This window comes from Neopelma chrysocephalum, unplaced genomic scaffold (assembly GCF_003984885.1).
Source record: "Neopelma chrysocephalum unplaced genomic scaffold, ASM398488v2 Primary Assembly neopelma1_77, whole genome shotgun sequence".
Lineage (NCBI taxonomy): Eukaryota > Metazoa > Chordata > Aves > Passeriformes > Pipridae > Neopelma > Neopelma chrysocephalum.
Genome location: NW_020897738.1, coordinates 1,160,307 through 1,178,146, shown reverse-complemented (window position 1 = coordinate 1,178,146; position 17,840 = coordinate 1,160,307). Strand labels below are relative to the sequence as shown.

Here is a 17,840-nt window from a genome sequence, read left to right as displayed (position 1 = left end):
TTCCGGTTACGCTCAAACCCCGCTACAAACCATAGAGTCGCAAGGGGCGGAGCGGCCGTGCCTGGGCCGCGCCCGCAGCGCCACTCTACGGCCCGGCGGAGTACGGGGGGGAGGCGGAGCCCGCGCTGTTAAATATCAAATATTGAAACATTAAATATTAAATATCAAACCAACACTTTAATGGTGTCCGACACCGGGGGCAGGGGGGCCATATATTAACTCTGCAATAGCCTCTGCAGGGTCAGGGAGGGGGTGTGGGGAGGGGGGCACGCACACCACAAAGGCTCTGCAGGGCCAGGGGGCTATTCCTGACCCTGGGAATTGGGAACAGCAGGGACAGGGCGGCTGTTCTTGAGCCTGGGAACAGGGAATGGCAGGATCAGGATGGCTGATCCCAACCATGGGAATAAGGAACAACAGGCCCAGGATGACTGTTCCCAACCCTGGAATTAGGGAACAACGAGGCCAAGATGCCTGTTCCCAACCCCAGAAATATAGAACAGTAGGGCTGGGAGGGCTGTTCCCCACCCTGGGAATAGGGAACAGCAGGACCAGGGTGGCTGTTCCCAATCCAAGGAATACAGAACAGCAGGACCAGGGTGGCTGTTCCTGACCCCAGGAATACAGAACAGCAGTGCTGGGAGGGCTGTTCCCAGGAACAGGGAACGGCGTCACAAGACACTGACACGAGATGTAACAAGTCCTCCGGCCACGGCACACACGGATCCTCCTCCCACCACCCCCGAGCCTGGATTCCCACAGCTGCTTTTCCCACGGAGCGCTGGGAGAGGCCGAGGACATTCCCGCCGTGGAGCACGTTTGGCCTTTGCAAATAAATGCAAATACATTCCTGGAGCGCAGTCATTTGGCAACAGTAGGAGCAAGCAATATGCTTGGAGAACCGATTTCCATGGGCCAGTGCAAACTCTTCCTTCTTGGGCAACAAAAGGCCATTTGCAACGTTCTGGAAAAGAGAAACACAGGGAGAACACAGGGCAGGATCCCCTCAGGGGCAGGATCCCACACACCAGCACAGTGGTGCCCAACGGATGGTTTAAAGCCCCTGTGACACAAAACACAGTCAGCAAGGAACCAAATCCCAGCCCAGGACATTGGATACACAATTCCTGATCCTCTCTCAGAACTTCTGATCTTTTTCTAGCCCAACCGACTGCTTTTACACAGGAATTAGTTTTCAAAGGGTCAGTTTTAGTACCAAAAATGACATTTTATGCTTTAGCGCAGAGGGTAGAGAGGGAAAAACATCCAACACGTCAACAGTTGTCTCTGGAGCAGAAGCCCAAGGCAGCAGCTTTGTTTCCCATCATGTTTTCCTTTGTTTTCTATCCCCTTCCTCAGGTCCATGGCACGTCCTTGGAGGCAGCTGGGGAGCAGCTCAGCCCATCCACACATTCCACATCCCGTCCCTGTGCTGCCTGTGGGGACAGGCAGCAATGACCCTCCCAAGTGGCTGATTCTCATTTGGCTGCTTTAAGCCTGTTCTCAGAGCTCAGGAAGAGAAATCCTGACAAATGGTCCCACACAGCAGCATTGTTCGGAGGATCTAAGGCAACTGTGAATGATCTTTGGCATCAGAAGCATGCCTGGAGCCCTGGTTAATCCACAGAAATTACACAAACCAAATGCCAATCCTGGAGCAATGTGGGTAGATTTGCCCAAATCCCAAAATTAACAGGGTCTTACCTGGAAATCATTAATTTTCTTAGTGAGAAGATGACGTGTTCTGAGTGACCTGAAATAACCCAGAAGCAGAAGGGTCAGCTCTGAGCCACCATCTGCATTCTCCAGGGAAGGGAGCAGGGACGTTCCCTGAGGGAAGGGAGCAGGGACATTCACCAAGGGAAGGGAGCAGGGACATTCCCAGCCTGCAGACACCCCTAGGGGGGAGCCAGGGACCAGACACCCCAGATTAACCCAAAAACACAACCCCCAGGGCACACCAGATTCTTACCTGCAGGTGACCTTTCAGATTGGCCGGTGTTTTATAATCCCCCTTTAAAACCTGTGGGAAAGAGAACCTGGAGTGACCCTTCTGGAGCAGTGGCTCCATGAGCATCAGCCAATCCACCCCATTCCATGTGTTCCACGTCCCAGGACACCTGAACCAGGTGGAACATCCTGACAGGGGTTTGATCTACATCATGGGGTCATATTGGGGCAAAAATGGGAGGTTTCATCCTTTTTGACTATAAAGACAGGGAGCAGGGAACCGACACAAGCAATTGTCAATTCCCCCCTTAGTCTGAGAGGGGACAATGTTTTGGTTTTACCACCATGCCAGTTCTCCAAATCCATCCAAAAAACACTGAAAGGTTCATATCAGAGACCCAGAGTGGCCCTGACCCTGCCCAGGGCAGATGTTCCCCAAAACCACCCGTGTCCCAGGACAGCTCTCAGCAGGCGCTGAGGAGCTGTGAGAGACCAGAGTGCTGGGAGCACAGAGCAGTTCCAGGGAAGCTCTTCCCACCTCCCAGTCAGTGCTGCCACTTCCCTGCCTGCCTACAGCATCCCGGGGATTGGTCCCACCCTGCTCCCACCACCATGACAAAGGACACCTCATCCACGGGCACTGTCCCAGGGAACTGGGGGGCTGCAGAGCCCCACCCCAAACATGGGAACCTCCCTCTGCCTCCTAACTGCTGGCTGGGACTGCAGCTCCTTCCTTCCAGTTCTGCTCCAGGGACATGAGTCAATATTCAAAAAAAAAAGGAAAAATCTGTTGGTTTTGCCCAAAGGCATTCCAAGCCTCCACGTGTGTTCCTGGTGAGAGCATGGGAGTGGCTGTGGAGCTACACACAGACATAGCACAGCCAGAATGCTGTTCCAGGTCCCAGCCAGGGTACAGTGCCCAAAGAAACCATCAGCACACACCAGGAATGCCCACGCTGGGGTTCAGGAGCGGGGCTGGGTCAGGGAGGGACAAATCAGGATCTGCCACAGCACCACAAACAAACACCACCACAAAACCATCGGCAGCATTGTCAGCACGAGCCCCATCAGGCTCCTCGTGGAACACGCAGCTGGGCTGGAACCACCTTGGGGGAGCTCTCAGCCATTCCCAGCCTCCCCAAGGAGAAGACCGCACCTCAAATCCTGTGCCAGGTCTGGACCCCTCACTCCAAGACAGACAATGAGCTGCTGGAGCATGTCCAGAGAAAGGAACGGAGCTGGGAAAGAGTATGGAGCACCAGGAGTGGCTGAGGGAGCTGGGGGGGCTCAGCCTGGAGAAAAGGAGGCTCAGGGGGGACCTTGTTGCTCTCTGCAACTCCCTGACAGGAGGGGGAGGGGGGGGGGGGGGTCGGGCTCTGCTCCCAGGGAACAAGGAACAGGACAAGAGGAAACGGCCTCAAGCTGTGCCAGGGGAGGTTGGACGTAAGGAGGAATGTTTTCACAGAAAGAGTTGTCAGGCATTAAAAGGAGCTGCCCAGGGAAGTGGTGGAGTCCCCATCCCTGGAGGTGCCCATGTGTCACTCAGTGCTTTAGGCTGGGTGACAAGGTGAGGATCAGGCACAGGTTGGACTCAAGGGTCTTGGAGGTCTTTTCCAGCCTCAGTGACTCTGGGATTCTATATCTGTTTCCCCCCTGCTCTCTCCTGACCTGGCTCAGCAGCCTCCTCTGCTCCAGGGGCTCTGTGAGCCCCCAGCTCTGCTCTCCCATGGCAGTGACACTCACCCTGTGCGTGTTGTTGACAACCAGGGGGTCGGGGTGGCCGTAGTTGGGGGGGTTGGCGTAGGGGTCGTAGCCCAGCCTGGCGAGCATCGGGGCGATGTGGGCCATGTCCTGCAGTACATCCCCCGGGATGTGCCCGATCCATTTAGATAACGCCTCCATGTTCACCGGCTTGATCACCTGGTCTGTGGATCTTTCTATCCTGGGGAAAAAAAAGAAAAAAAAACAAAAGACACTAAAGTTGGATTTCATACATGTGCTGGGCTCACACAGAACAGCCTCAGCCAGGCTCGCTGCCACCTCAACATCGAATCACAGACTGGTTTGGGTAGGAAGGGACTTTAAAGCTCATCCTATCCCACCCCATTGCCATGGGCAGGGACACCTTCCACTAGACCAGGTTGCTCCGACCCCCATCCAACCTGGCCTGGAACACTTCCAGGGATGGGGCAGCCACAGCTTCTCTGGGTACCCTGTGCCAGGGCCTCACCACCCTCACAGGGAAGAATTTCTTCCATAAATCTGACCTAAATTTCCCCCAGTTTGAAGCCATTCGCCCTTGTCCTGTCACTACAATTCCTGATGAACAGTCTCTCACTGGCTTTTCTCCGGATCCTGGGAGGTGCTGTGAGGTCTCTACACAACCTTCTCCTCTCCAGGCTGAACAGCCCCAACATGTCCCTTCCACTCCCAGGATACAAACACTCATCACCTGCCAGGCACACCTGAGGCAGAGCCAGGGTGAGGCACAGAGGGGCAGTCCCAGGGCAACCCTGTCCCCTCACAGCCCTGATCTGGGGGAGCACACCCTGGCAGGGGGTCGCACAGCCCCAGAGGTGAGGTCCCCCTGTATAGAATCATGGAATCATTAAGGCTGGAAAAGCCCTCTAAGATCATCAATTCCAACTGTTCCTCCATCATTGCCAAGGCCACCACTAACCATCCCTCTAAGCACCACGTCCACGTGTCTTTGAACACTTTCAGCAAGAGTGACTCCACCACTGCCCTGGGAAACCTGTTCCAATGCCTGACCACTCTATCCATGAAGAAATTTTCCAAAAGATCCAATCTAAACCTCTCCCGGCACAACTTGAGACTGCTTCCTCTTGTCCTAGAGGGGGGATTCATCCTTCACTGGGGTCAGGGTGTTACCAGGACACCTCTCCTTATTACAGGAAAATAATGTAAGATGTGTGGGCTGTAGCACAGATGCACCACAGGGCCTCTAGGGAAATCCAAAATCTTATCTGTTTAAGGAACCTGGGCAAGATTTCCTCAGAGCAAACAGGGAAGCAGAGCCGGCTGCAAACCCACGGCATCCCAGAGCACCGGAGCAGCTGCACATCCTCCCTGGCTCCTGCTGCCCTCACCACCAGGGCACCAGCAATTGATACAGAGACTCAGATAATTCCCTTACACGGCTGATTACATTTTGCTAAGCCTGACTTAAGCCTTTCACTTAGAAAAGAAAAAGCATTTAAAGAGGAAAAGAAAGTGGGAGCAGGTAAACACCCCCAGCATACAGAGAGGCCAGGAGGGAGTGCTGGGTGTGCCTCCACGGAGCGGGGATTGCTTTGATTCTGCCCAGACCTGGCAAGAACTGCTGCTCATCATCATTAGCAGCACAACTAATCACACTGAGGAGGCATCTGAGGACGGGTAGAGAAAGAGGTATTAAAGAGCTCACGTTTCAGAGCAAGCAGTTCTTTCCAAATTAGAGACTGAAATAATTTCTGCAGTGTCAAGTGAGATTAAACAGTCACCTGCTCCTGAAATCCTTGCTTGACAAGCTGCTCTGTGGAGTACAACAGATTGGGAGCATTAAAGCCATCTCTTACTCAGAAATATAAATCCTATTGCAGTACAACTGATGTGTTGCTCCTTCTGCCCCCCAAAATCACACACAAACACCAGCAACACAGCTTTGCCCCCAGTTTTAGCCTTGACCTGATTCGTGTAATGAAAATGCTCCTTGAGAAGCTGAGGAAGGAGCTGAGACTCACTTGGAAAGCGACACCCCGCCGGGCTTCCCAATGAGCTCCTCATGGTGCAGCACCGTGTCGCTCCAGGAGATGTCCAGGAACTTCATGATGTTGTGCATGGACTGCTCGGGGTGCAGCACCAGCTGCTCGTAGTAGACGGGCAGGCAGCGGGCCCGGCCGACCTCCAGGCACTGGGAGTACATCACCTCGATGGCTTTGTTCCACTTGGTCAGGCAGTCCCGGTAGCTGTTCAGGTCAAAGCCCGCGATCGTCACTTTCCGCGTGATCATGGAGTGCACTGAGGCCCGGCCGTCCCGCACCATCAGGAGGAATTTGGAATTGGGGAACAGCCTGGACAGGTAGACAGAGGACTTGAGCGTGAAGGGGTCCTTGTTGCACAAGTACCTGGCGGGCTCGCCGTGCTTGGCGATCACTTCCAGGATGAAGGCCTGCATGGCGGCGTCCAGGACCTGGTCCGTCACCCCCGCCTCGTCCAGGCGCATCTTCTCCCGCCCGGACTTGGACCAGGCCTGGCGCATGGCCAGCACGCGGGGGATGATGCGGGTCTCCTCCCCGCAGCGCACCTCGGGGTGGGCGTCCAGCATGGCCCTCATGAGCGTGGTGCCGCTGCGTGGGACCCCCCCGATGAAGATCAGGGGCATGTCCTTGCTGTAACGGTACTCGACGTGGTTGGCGTCCATCATGACCAGCTCCTCGTTCTCGGGTCTCATCAGCCTGTGCCTCCTCTCGCTCAGGACCTGCTGGCACTCCAGAACCTGATGGCCGAGGTGCAGAGTCACCATCAAGGCGGCCACCGAGCCCAGCACCAGCAGCACCCTCCGCATGGTGACCCGCATCCTGCTCTCCTGGGCACAGGCTGGGGACTTCAGCTCTCAGCTAGTGAGTGTCCAACCCCATGGGCATCTGCAAGAGAAATGGCATGGTCAGAGGAGTAGGACCCACACTCCAGCCCATAATCCAGCCTGGCTCCAGCAGGATGCTGACACCATCCAGGATTTCATCATCTCCTTCACTTATCAGCAACTCCCAGACTCCATGCCTTCCACCCGGCAGGTAATTAAAGTCTCTGTCAGTGCACACCCAAAGAGACAATTTCTGTGCTGTTTGTGTTCCCAGAAACACAGGTTTACAGCTGGAGCAAAGCTCCAGGAATGTTTTGGAGAGGAGGGGCCATGTATACCCACTGAGTCCTTAAAGAAAATCTTTACAGAGAGCCTGTCGCATCCCAGATGAAGCCCAAACCCTCCCTAAAGTTATTCCTCCCAAACCCGAGTCAGCACTCCACCACTGCTCACATCTCAGCCACCTGCCTCCTTCCTACATTTTCTTTAGTTTAACCCTGTGGTCAAAAGGGAGGGGGAAGCTGAAACAAGAGAAAAACAAACGCCTCTCATGCAAATCTTAAGTGTCTGAGTCAGGAGAAGCCGTTAGAATGAAACACTGAGAAACTCAACCATCTGACAGTGAACAGCCACACACAGTGTTCAACACCCTGCCCTGCCTCCGGAGACTGACCTGACAGAGAAATCCTTGAAACTTCATCTGGCACGAAGACTCTTTGGGTTTTCCAGGGCTCGGTAGGACATCCAGCAGGAAAGCTGCAGCCTCTGCGAGTGCCCAGCTCTGCTGCGTGCCCAGAGGGACTCCCGGGAAGGCTGGCACCGCTTCCCACCCCCTCCCCCCATCCGCCCCAGTTGCGAGTGCAGGTTTTGCAATCCTCCCCTGGGCTCACCCCAGGATTTCCAGTTCTTTGCGATTATGTGGCTGGGGCGGGAGCTGAATGGAGTGGAAGGAACGGGCCGTCCGTGCATTCTGTTTTGCTGACAGGCCAAAGAACTGCTCCAAAAAAGTGTTTTCTCCTGTCAACTCTCTCCCCAAAGGAGCACATTGCGCAGCGGCCTGTGCAGAGCAGGGAGCAGGCAGGAGAGAGCCCGGAGTCTGGCAGCCTCCCTGCCCCTGCCCTCCTTTCCAACTGCTTGGGGACTTGCTTTGGTCCCCCCTTCCAGCCCCTGACATCCCATTCCACTGTTCCCATCTGCCCACTCGGTTTTTATCCACTTCTGCCCAGGCAGAGCCCCTGTGCCAGCCCAGGGACACACTTTCCCAGCCCAGTAGCACAGTAACATCACCACCAAACTATTTTTGTGGCTCTTTACTCCCTGGTCCATCTTGGCCAGCTGCTCAGTGACATCCAGGTTAAACAGTCTCAACTGCATGCCCAGGTCTCAGATAAAAGTATGTGGCTTTCTTGGGATGTAGATTAGAGGGATATCCAACAGCTCTGGTATTTTTGCAGCACCAAGCAGAGTCAGAGCCATTAACAAGGCAAGTGTTGCTCCTTCCTGCTATCTTCATCTGTTTCAGTCATGTAAATATATTCAAATGTTCGCCCAAAAATAATTGCAAATGCCACAAGACCCATTTCAAAGGATGGCAGTGGATTGCAGGATTTAGGGCCAATGGAATAATTAGGGTGATGCAGACCAAGACAGGCTAATTAGCAGGAAAGGCTGCAGTGTGAAAGGAGGCTGGAGCACAGAAGTACTCTGTTCTCCCAAAAAACAGCTGACAGGGAGCAGTTCCCACCGAGATGCTCCAGCAGCTTCATCTGAGCCGCAGAGGGAACAAAGGGACTCGCTCATGTGCTCATGCTGAGTGCTGGGGGCTGTGGTACCAGCACCACAAGCAGGACACGGCCTCAAACTGTGCCAGGGAGGTTCAGGTTGGACATCAGGAGGAATTTCATTACAGAAAGGGTGGTCAAGCACTGGAATGGGCTGCTCAGGGTGGAGCCCCCATCCCCGGAGGTGTCCAAGGAACGACTGGATGTGGCACTCAGTGCTCTGGTCTGGTTGACAAGGTGGTGATGGGTCACAGGTTGGACTCAATGATCCTGAAGGTCTTTTGCAACCTAAATGATTCTGCATGCCTGGGGACTGTCCTGCCTGTCTGGCGGGCATGGACACAGCCCCCACCACTCCCATCCAACACCACCAGCGTGGGGAAGCTCTCACTCCATGAAGCAGCAGGAGAGGAAGCTGCCCACAGGAGCATGGCTTCTTCCCACTGTTGTGCTCTGGGACTCTGCCTCTGCTCCTGCATGGCAGCCACAGGCCCTGTGAGGGCTGGAATGGAACAAACTTCTCCAGTGGGATCATCCCGGTGTGCCAGGTGGGCTGAACAATACCCACGAGCGTGTCTGGCAGCAGGCTGGGAGCAACTGCAAACAGCCCGGTTGGCTCTCAACTCTTTGTGCAATTCTCTGTTAAGAATTTCCTAAAATATATGGAGCTCATTAGTCTGTGAGGGAAGAGGGATGGGTCATTTCCTCCAGAGCAGACACTGTGGTGGAATCATGGTATAATTAGGTGCATAGCTGTCTGATCAAAGACAACCCTTCCAGAGACAACAGTCGTTCAGATGCCCAAGCTGGCCCTGAGAGCTTCCCAATCCAGCAGGAATTAGGGAGCTCTTAGGGGCTTCTCTAGCACATCATGGCAGGCACTGGAGACATGGGAGCAGAAATCAAAGTGCCAGCAGCCAACCCCAGGCTGAAGCCCCCGAGTGCAGGTTGGACACCACAGGACAGGGAGGGGCTGTGACCCACAGCCAGGGGCTCCATCCCTGACCACCATCAGGGCAAGGAGGGCACTCAGAGCATGGGGGAGGATGGGAACCAGCAGGGAAGTGACAGCAGAGTGACAAGAGGTCCTACAGGCACAGAGCCTTCCCTATTCACATGCTGATGGACCATTAACATGAACAAGGCTTACACCACCTCCTGTCAGCTTGTGAAGGCAACACAGTATTCATGGGGCACCACTGCTGGTGTGGACAGACATGAAACATTTACCCAGCATCCCAGGGGAACCAACAACCCATGTGTGCTTACCTTGCCCCCATAAGGTCATTTTGCTGCTAGCCGAGCTTCATGCTGCAACCTCCAGAACACCTGATGGGGAAGAGAAGCCAAAATGTTGATTTATTTACTGTACATATGTGCTCTCCTCCTTGGCACCTTCCACTCCTGCCCACAGCCTCCCTCCCGTCCCTCCCAGGGAAAGGTGGTCCCAGCAAAGCCTTGGCACCAGGAGCTGCCCATGCTGCCAGGACCTCCCGGCTCCAGCCCAAGGAACAAAGCTCTCTCCAGCCTCACCACCCCCCAGGGCAGCAGCACCAGCCCCTCAGAGCACACGAATCCCTCCAGGTAGGGAGCTGAACCCCTGTACACCAGGTTTCCCACAATGACCTGGCACGTGCCCCACAGGGATTGCCCCCTCCCCGGGGAGCCCAGCAGCCACCTGCAGCGCCTTGGCTGGAGCCACCCTACAGGCACATCCCAGGGACAGCTCAGAGACATTGTGCTGCAGCAGAGTACCCCGAGGGACCGGGACCCAGCGGGATGGGAGGACGTCACTCTGCTCCAAGGATCACGGTGGGTGCACAGGGCGCTGGCTTGTCATAGGGCTGCTGCCACTTGGCCCTTCCCAGTCAGCTGCCCCTCAATACATGACAGTGTCCCGGCCTCAGAGGATGTTTTTTAGAACATTTCAAGGACAGACACTAATTGCTATTCCAGACACCCAAGTCTCCTCCTCTCCTGCCATCGAGTGTCACCAGCCCCTCTGCTTCAGCACCAACGAGAAACCAGAGGGAAACTCCACCCAGCATGAACTTCGGGAGGCCTTATCCGCAGTGCACATGCTGCGCTTCTTCCCTGCCAGGCTTCCTGCTCGACCCTGGCCTGGCCTCCATGGACCGCGGGATTTCAGCTCTGGATGAGGCTGCATGCCCACGGAGCAGCATCTGCATCCCTGGATGCACTTCTGCAGTGCCACAAATGCTCTGGATCAGGGAACAGCAGCAGTTTAACAGCCCACCCCAAGGCACCCCGCTCCGGAAACAGCTCCAGCTCCTGCCCGTGCACAGACACACACAGACAGACACACGGACATGCACTCGCTTGCTGACTTCCTTCCTGGCACTGCGCAGGGTGTCACTGCCAGCCGGGCTCCAGCACCGAGCTCTGAGCAACCACAGCCCCATGACCCAGCACCTGCGGTGGGAACGGGTAAACCACCGGCAGCACCGGGAACAGCCCCGTGCGCCAGCACCGCTGGGCCCAGCACCACCTGCAGTGATGAAACAACATTGACCCCATTTTTTAAAGTGTGAAAACAACCACAAAAACAGTGTCTACGAGAAGCTCCATACAATCAGAAGCTGCATTTTTCTTTAAAACATTCCCAGAAATGATTGTCACTAACTGCAGCTTCCCCGAAAGACGTAGGTGTGGCCTGGAAAATTTGAGCTTAATTTGTTGGTGCTTAATAAAAGGATGAGGAACTGGAGGCGCCTTTGTGGCGGAACAGCAGCAGGAACTGCGGTCAGCAAGAAATGTCCTAATATATCCAACTCGCATCTTTACAAATCAGCAATATTTAATTACTTAATTAATAGTCTACAGTTCATTTACAAAAATAAACACAGCTTGCCTGAGGACCACTGCTTCATCACAACCTGAGCTCAGCCCAACCCTGTCACTGCCAGTGGTGGTTGTGACAGCAGCCCTTTTCCTCACGGTCCCTGTCTGGTGGCAACATCATGTTTCAAAACACCTGATGACTCCCAGGTACCTCCCTTATCAGGACAGGGATACTCCCATCCTGCTTGGAGGAGGCAGCAGCAAACAGCAGAGCGGACAAGCCTCCGGGAGGAAAAAGCCAGGAAGAGCTGTCGGGGGCTGAGGGTGCGCAGCAGGAAGGGACAGGCTGCTGGCACTGCTGGCACACTGACACGGGGTGTCTCTCCATCTGTTTCCAAGCAGCCCAAATGAAAGCTGATCAACAAATTTCAAAGTATTCACCCACTCTGATGAGCAGCTCCAGGACACGGCGAGCACGGGACAGCCCTGATCCCCGCCGGGTGCCCACGGAGGCACCGCGGGGGCGGCCGCGGTCGCCGAGTGCTGCGTCAGCCCCACTGCACAACCCCCAACTCCTGCTCATCTGCCCAGGCATGGCATGGATCGGGATTGATCCCATGGGACAGCAATCTGTAGCGAGCAGGGTCCAACCTGCCCACCCCGATCGATGCTGCAGCGCTGGCAGTGGAACAGGGGCTCTGCACCCACCTCTGCTGCAGGCAAGCCACAGCTGGAGCCTCAGAGCCACTTTGATATGCACAAAATTAAGCTGCAGCACTCAAAAAAAAACCCCACAACAACAAAACTAGCTGCTTTCAGCCACCGCGTGGCGAAAGCAGCACCACCAATAGCAGGACAGGTTTGGTGACTAAAGCTGAAAATGCACGGCAGGCCATGAACCCAGAACATCCACCACAACCAGAGGCCAATCACAGTAAAAACACCAGGAGTTTAGAGCACTTCAGGATTCTGTGTCCCTTGGAAAATCCCCAAATAGCACTAGCAGCACTGTGGTTTGCATTTGCACCGCCAACAAAAACTGTAAAATCCAAAAAAATCCCAAATAAAACTGAAAGAAACACTCAAAAGGATAAGTGTTCAAGCACCCAAATCACACAGAGGGTGCTCCAGCTGCATCTTAGCACACAACCAGCTCAGAGGGGAAGGAGGAATTTATTCTCACTGCTGGGTACCTAGAAAAATAAACCAGTAGAATCTGATGCCCTGAGGATTAAGGCAGTGTGTGCCAGTTTCAACTACTGGCTTTCTCACTTGGAAAAGCCTGAGAGGTGAGAGCCCCGAGCTACTCCATGGATTCCAGCTGAGCACCCCAGCACTCCATCCCGGAGAGCCTGGCCAGGGATACAGACACGGTGCACCAGCTGGCTCCAACAGGCTCTAAATCACATCAGCAAAGAATCCACAGACATTTCACAGCACAAATGGACGGCTGGTTTATCGCCTCAAGGCTATGATTAGCAAAACATTTTATTATCCTGCTCAATGCTACAGTGTTCCTCAAACAATAAAAATCCCACCAATTTACAGAATCTTCCCTCCGCCCATCCCTCGTTCCAAGCTCAGTGATGGCATTTTATGGTCCGGCGATGGAAACCGCAGCATCCACCCTGCCAACCCCAGGCAGCAACGGCCCTCGGCCTAAAGTGGCTGATTAATTATGAAATGCCCAAAGTAAAAGCTGCTGGCAGGAGCCGGGCATGGAGGCACCTACCCAGCACCTGGCTCCATGCCCACCATGCCCCAGCAAGGCTCCAGCAAAGCCAGGGGGAAGGGGCTTGACACATCTCCCCTTTGCTCAAGGTGCAGGGTGGGGAGACAGAGCTGCTGCTGGAAGAACCGAGACGAGTGAGGGGGGACAGGAGGGGAAGGGAGAGCCCCCCACTCCATGCCACAGGCTGTGAGGGATGGGGACCGAAGCAGGAGGGGTGTCTGTGATCCCCCAGTGATGGATGGAGCCACCAGATCAGCTCCGTCTCCACGTCGGAAGTGCCTGTGCTGAAACAGGACATGAGCTCTGTGCTTTGGAGGGAGCTCCTGACTTTTAATCAACCCACAGAGCTTCACCTTTCCTTAATTACTCTGCAGTTGCTGCCTCAGGGGGGACAAAGGCAAAGCCAGTGCAGGTGCCACTGCAGCGACGCTGCAGCCAGAGAGACGCTCCCTTGCTGGCTCCCCTTGTGCCCTGACCCAGGAGCCCACTGTCCTGCTCCCTGCTCAGAGCTGGATGAGGGGGCTCTCGGGAGACACAGAGCTGTCCTCCTGTTCCCCTTGCCCAGAGAAGTTGTGGATGCCCCAGCCCTGGAAGTGTTCAAGGCCAGGCTGGATGGAGCTCTGAGCAACCTGGTCTAGTGGAAGGTGTCCCTGCCCATGGCAGAAGGTTGGAACTAGAAGATCTTTAAGGTCCCTTCCAACCCAAACCATTCCATAATTCTGTGATGATTCCATGAGCCCTCCCCATGCCTCTGACCAGGTCCCTCCAACTCCCACCCCAGGGCCAGGGTATGCCCCAGGGATCCCCAAAGCAGAGAGGCATATGGCAATGGGAACTGGAGGTTGCAGCCCCCATGTTCACTCACCACACCCAATGCAAACAACTCTTCCCTCCCACGACTGCACAAAGATTCCCTGTGGGAATGTGGGTGGTCAGAGCCTGCCATACAATAGGGAGAAAGAGAAGTCAGAGGAACTGCTAGAAAAAACAGTAAGTATCTTCAAAAAATATTTTCTCAATCCACAGGCCAAACCCTAAGTCTCAACAAGCTCTATTCTTGCACGCACAAGGATCAGGATTTGCAAATAAAAAATTGTTTCTGCAAGAGAAACCCCAAAACCTCAAATTTGCTTAAGAAACAAAATCAAAGTGGTTTATTTCCCCATGCAGGAGCAGCAGCGGCAGCCCCAGGACTGGAGGCACTGTCTGAGGGGAGGGCAGGGAGGACAGAGAGGGGACACTGCTGCTCATCACAGGCAGTGAGGGGAGAGGGGACACTGCTGTACCTCATCTCTGCCAGCCCCTCTGCTCATCCTTGTCCCACTTCCTGCAGCTCGAGGCCTCAGGAACCCTGAACACGGACCAGGCCCAGGATCTCCACTGTGGCCCAGACGGCCTCGGCACAACGGATGCCACAAGGGCAAGCATTTGGCATTTCCACAAAGCCAGAAACTTTGGGAAGCACCGGCACCCCAAGCCCGTGTGCTGGCACAGCCCCAGCAAGGACAGGAAACGAACCCCACCAAGCCCCGGCACGGGAGTAGCCCTTGTGAAACCATGGAAGGAAGAAACGGAACCGGGTCCTTCCGAGACTGCGTGGCTGCTGACTGTCAGCCAAACCACCCTGCACGGCACATCCGAGTGCTTTCCTGTCTGCAGGAGCCCGGCTGTGAGCCTCTGCTGCCACTTGCATCTGCAAATGCTGGGCCACCAAGGCCTTGTGCTTGGTGCCCTTCCCCTGCTTGGTGCCCTTCCCTTGGATGCCACCCAGCCCCGCTGGCCCACAGCCAGCTGTGAGCACAGCTGCCAGGGGGGCCAGCTGCTCTCCCAACCCCCTTGCAGCTCAGCCACTGCCAGGAACAGCCACTCACACCACAGGATCCATCCCAGCACCGAGCAGGAACAGGAGCACTGGAAAAACCCTGGCTGCTTCCCCCTTCCCAGAGCAGCCTGTGGGCTGCAGCGGCTCCGGAGCTAAAACACCCATGGTCACTTGTCCATGGAGAAGCATCTGGACGCTGCAACCACCTGTGGAGTCCCCGGTCTCAGTTTGGGGTCACTGGCCTGGGAATGCACGATGGGAACCAGCAACTTGCTTCACTTCCGAGCACTGTGGGTTGAGCAATCCCCTGCTGCTGTTCTTGTTTGCTGTCCCTGTGAGGGGACAAAAGGCTCCTCAGCAGGGCCAGCCCCAGCACACCCTCCTGCCTGCGCCATGAGGCCAGCACAGGATGGACTGGAGACAAAAAAGGGGAAAAAAAGCATTATTCTCCTTGAGACAGGATTTCTGTGAGAGAATTGCTGCAGAATTGGAGGCAGACAGGTGTTTAGAACTGCAGAACTAGAGGCTTGAACGACGTTGTGAACCAAAGCAGGCAGCCAATACCATGGCAAGCTTCTCCCGCGTTCCGCACACTCGCTGCCTGCAGAATCCAAAGGGAAACACGCCTGGCTGAGGCACGAGGCTGAGGTTCCTCAAGGCATCACAAATTCATCAGAAGGCGCATCTGTAGGGTGCCAAATAAAACCACCTGCTGGGGTTTGTTTTCTCTCTCCAAAAATCTTCTTGACAGTCCCTGCATTTTAACAGCACTCCTGCCATCCCACACATCCCTGAAGGCTCAGCATATCCGTAATGCAAACTGCCTTTGGAAAAATCTCCTTAAAATAGCAACAGAAATTACTAATACAGTTTGTAAAACCTACAGGCAGAGCATGGCAGTGGCCTGGGCCTGCCTGTCCTGGTGAGTCCACCAGTGTCCTGCGAAGACCCCACGGCAGCTCCCACCCCCTGGCCTGGCACATCTCACCAGTGTGGAGGGCACAACTCTGCACTTACTCCCCCGCAGTGATGCTCCCCCAATGCCAGCTGCTGCAGGTGACGCTGGGAAGGACCCCCATGGTCCCCAGCTCAGCTGTTGCCCCCGCTGTGTGAGCCCCCCACAGACCCTCAGCTCCCTGTGGGCACCACAGCACGGCTGCTCCTGCCGTGCCTCACTCACGCAGCAGCCACAGAGCATCAGCTGCCACCAGGCACAGGATGGCAAACCCTGCTCGCAGGAACCTGCGTTGGCACTTGACAGCTCCCCACGAGCACGCTGCACCGTTCCCAGAAAAGCAACGGCAAATTTGGAAACCTGTTAGCACCAATCATTCTGAGCTCTGCACTCACCCTTGCTTGGCGCCCGAGCAGAAGGGAGCAGCACTGCTGTGCCGAGGGGGGACTTGCCACCCCACAGTGCACCCAAGCAGCTGGCAGGGTGGCTCTGACTGGCAAAGGGAGGCAAGTTAAGGGGTTTCAAGCTGTGAGATGTTTTTTGGACAGAGCCGGAGCGTGCAAACAAACACAGCAAGGGACAGAGCAAAGGTCTGTGTGATGCAAACCCCCCTTTGCCCATGGAGGACATCGGCCCAGCTCACACTGCCCACCCTGGGACACACTGCCAACAGTGCTGGGATGGCAACTCCGGCCATGAGTCCCAAGGAACTTGAGCTTGCTATGGACACAGCGTGGATGTCACATCCCTGCCACGCAGGGCAAGTGACAGATGGGCACGGCCAAGGACAGTGTCAGTGTTTTGGGTGGGCTGCAAGGTGCCAACATAGCTGCTTGGGCACCCACCTGCACCCCCTTTGACAAGGGATCTGCACCCCACGGCCACCCTGGCCTCAGCACTGCAAACACCTCTTGTGCCAACAGCAGAGGCTGATGCTGACCAAGACCCAAAGGTGCAGGTTGCCCCCGACACTCACCTGCTCAGCTGACTGCAGCACAGGCCACCCCACTCACCCTGGCAGGGGAGGGCAGTGCCGACACCAGTTCAGCTCTGGACACCCAGATGGATGGACAGTCCCTGCCTACGGGTGCCCTTCTGTATGGTGATGCTTGGGTTATGGGGGGCATGGCTGGGCTGATGCTGGGCTGCCAGGAAGGTGCCAGGGGAGCAGGGGCATGGGGAGTGGGTGCCAGATAGCAGGAACAAGGGGAGAAAGGCACAAGGAGTACCCTGTGCTGAGCACCCCGTGGCACCTGCCACATATCCTGCACCGTGCACCGAGCACCCTGTGGCACCCTCAGCACATCCTGCACTGCACAGAACGTACCCTGCACCCAGCACCACCCTGTGAACCCAGCACTGAGCATCCTGCTCCCAGCACCCATCACCACTCCGTGAACCCAGCATGGAACACCCTGCACCGGCCACTGCTCTGTGCACCCAGCACCGAGCACCCCTCTGTGAACTCAGCACCGAACACCCTGCACCACTCTGAGCATCCCGCACTGAGCACTCTGCACTGCTCTGAGCATCGAGCACCGCTCCGCGTACCCAGCACCGAGCATCCTGCACCGGGCACCTTGCACCGTTCTGAGCACCCAGTACGGTGCACCGAGTACCCTTCCGAGCACCGCTCTGTGCACCCGCGCACCCCCCGCACTGCGCACCGAGCATCCCCCGCCGCTCCGCCACCCACTGAGCCCCGAGCCCTGCCCGCGCCGCCCGCACCGCCCGCCGGTACCGAGTCCCGCGCACCGCCCGCCGCGCAGCCCCGCCGCTGTCACCTGCCGGCCGGGGTGACACACACGGTGCCGGGGCGGGGCGGGGCCGGGCGGGGCCGATCCCCCGTTCCCCGTTCCCCCGTTCCCCGGTGCCCCCCCCGCTCCACTCACCGGGGCCGCCGCCGGCCCGGAGCGGCGCGAGACGCGGCGACGTCACGCGCACGAGGGGCCGGGATCCCCGCGCGCCGCACCGCGCGTGCGCCGCGCGCCCCAGGCACCGGGCGGCACCGGGAGCGCGCGGGCGTGTGCGCGTGTGTTTGTGTGCGCGTGCCCGGGACACGCGGGCGGCACGCGGGAGCGCGAGCCCTGCCCGTGCCCGTGCCCGTGCCCGTGCCCGTGCCGGCACCGGTGTCGGTGCTGGTGTCGGTACCGGTGTCGGTACCGGCCGTGGCCCCGCAGTCGTGCGGGGTCCCGGGCCCGGGACAGCCCCGG

The 17,840-nt window shown here is 56.5% G+C and overlaps 1 protein-coding gene across 3 annotated transcripts; it reads right to left on the bottom strand.

Annotated features, from left to right (window-relative positions):
* Positions 1-157: 157 nt before the first annotated feature.
* TPST2 (tyrosylprotein sulfotransferase 2) lies at positions 158-17,587 on the bottom strand. 3 transcript variants are annotated; one of them, XM_027689508.1, is made up of 7 exons: positions 17,520-17,587; positions 9,586-9,645; positions 5,694-6,596; positions 3,694-3,892; positions 1,973-2,023; positions 1,705-1,753; positions 158-964 (listed from the first exon to the last, which is right to left on the bottom strand). In XM_027689508.1, exons 3-6 carry the CDS (start codon positions 6,527-6,529, stop codon positions 1,724-1,726), a joined length of 1,116 nt encoding a protein of 371 aa, XP_027545309.1. In that variant the 5' UTR covers positions 6,530-6,596; positions 9,586-9,645; positions 17,520-17,587; the 3' UTR covers positions 158-964; positions 1,705-1,723. The 3 variants fall into 3 exon arrangements, with proteins under 3 accessions (XP_027545309.1, XP_027545311.1, XP_027545310.1); XM_027689510.1 differs by lacking the exon at positions 17,520-17,587 and adding an exon at positions 17,369-17,418; XM_027689509.1 differs by lacking the exon at positions 17,520-17,587 and adding an exon at positions 16,023-17,253.
* Between the last annotated feature and the right edge of the window lie 253 nt (positions 17,588-17,840).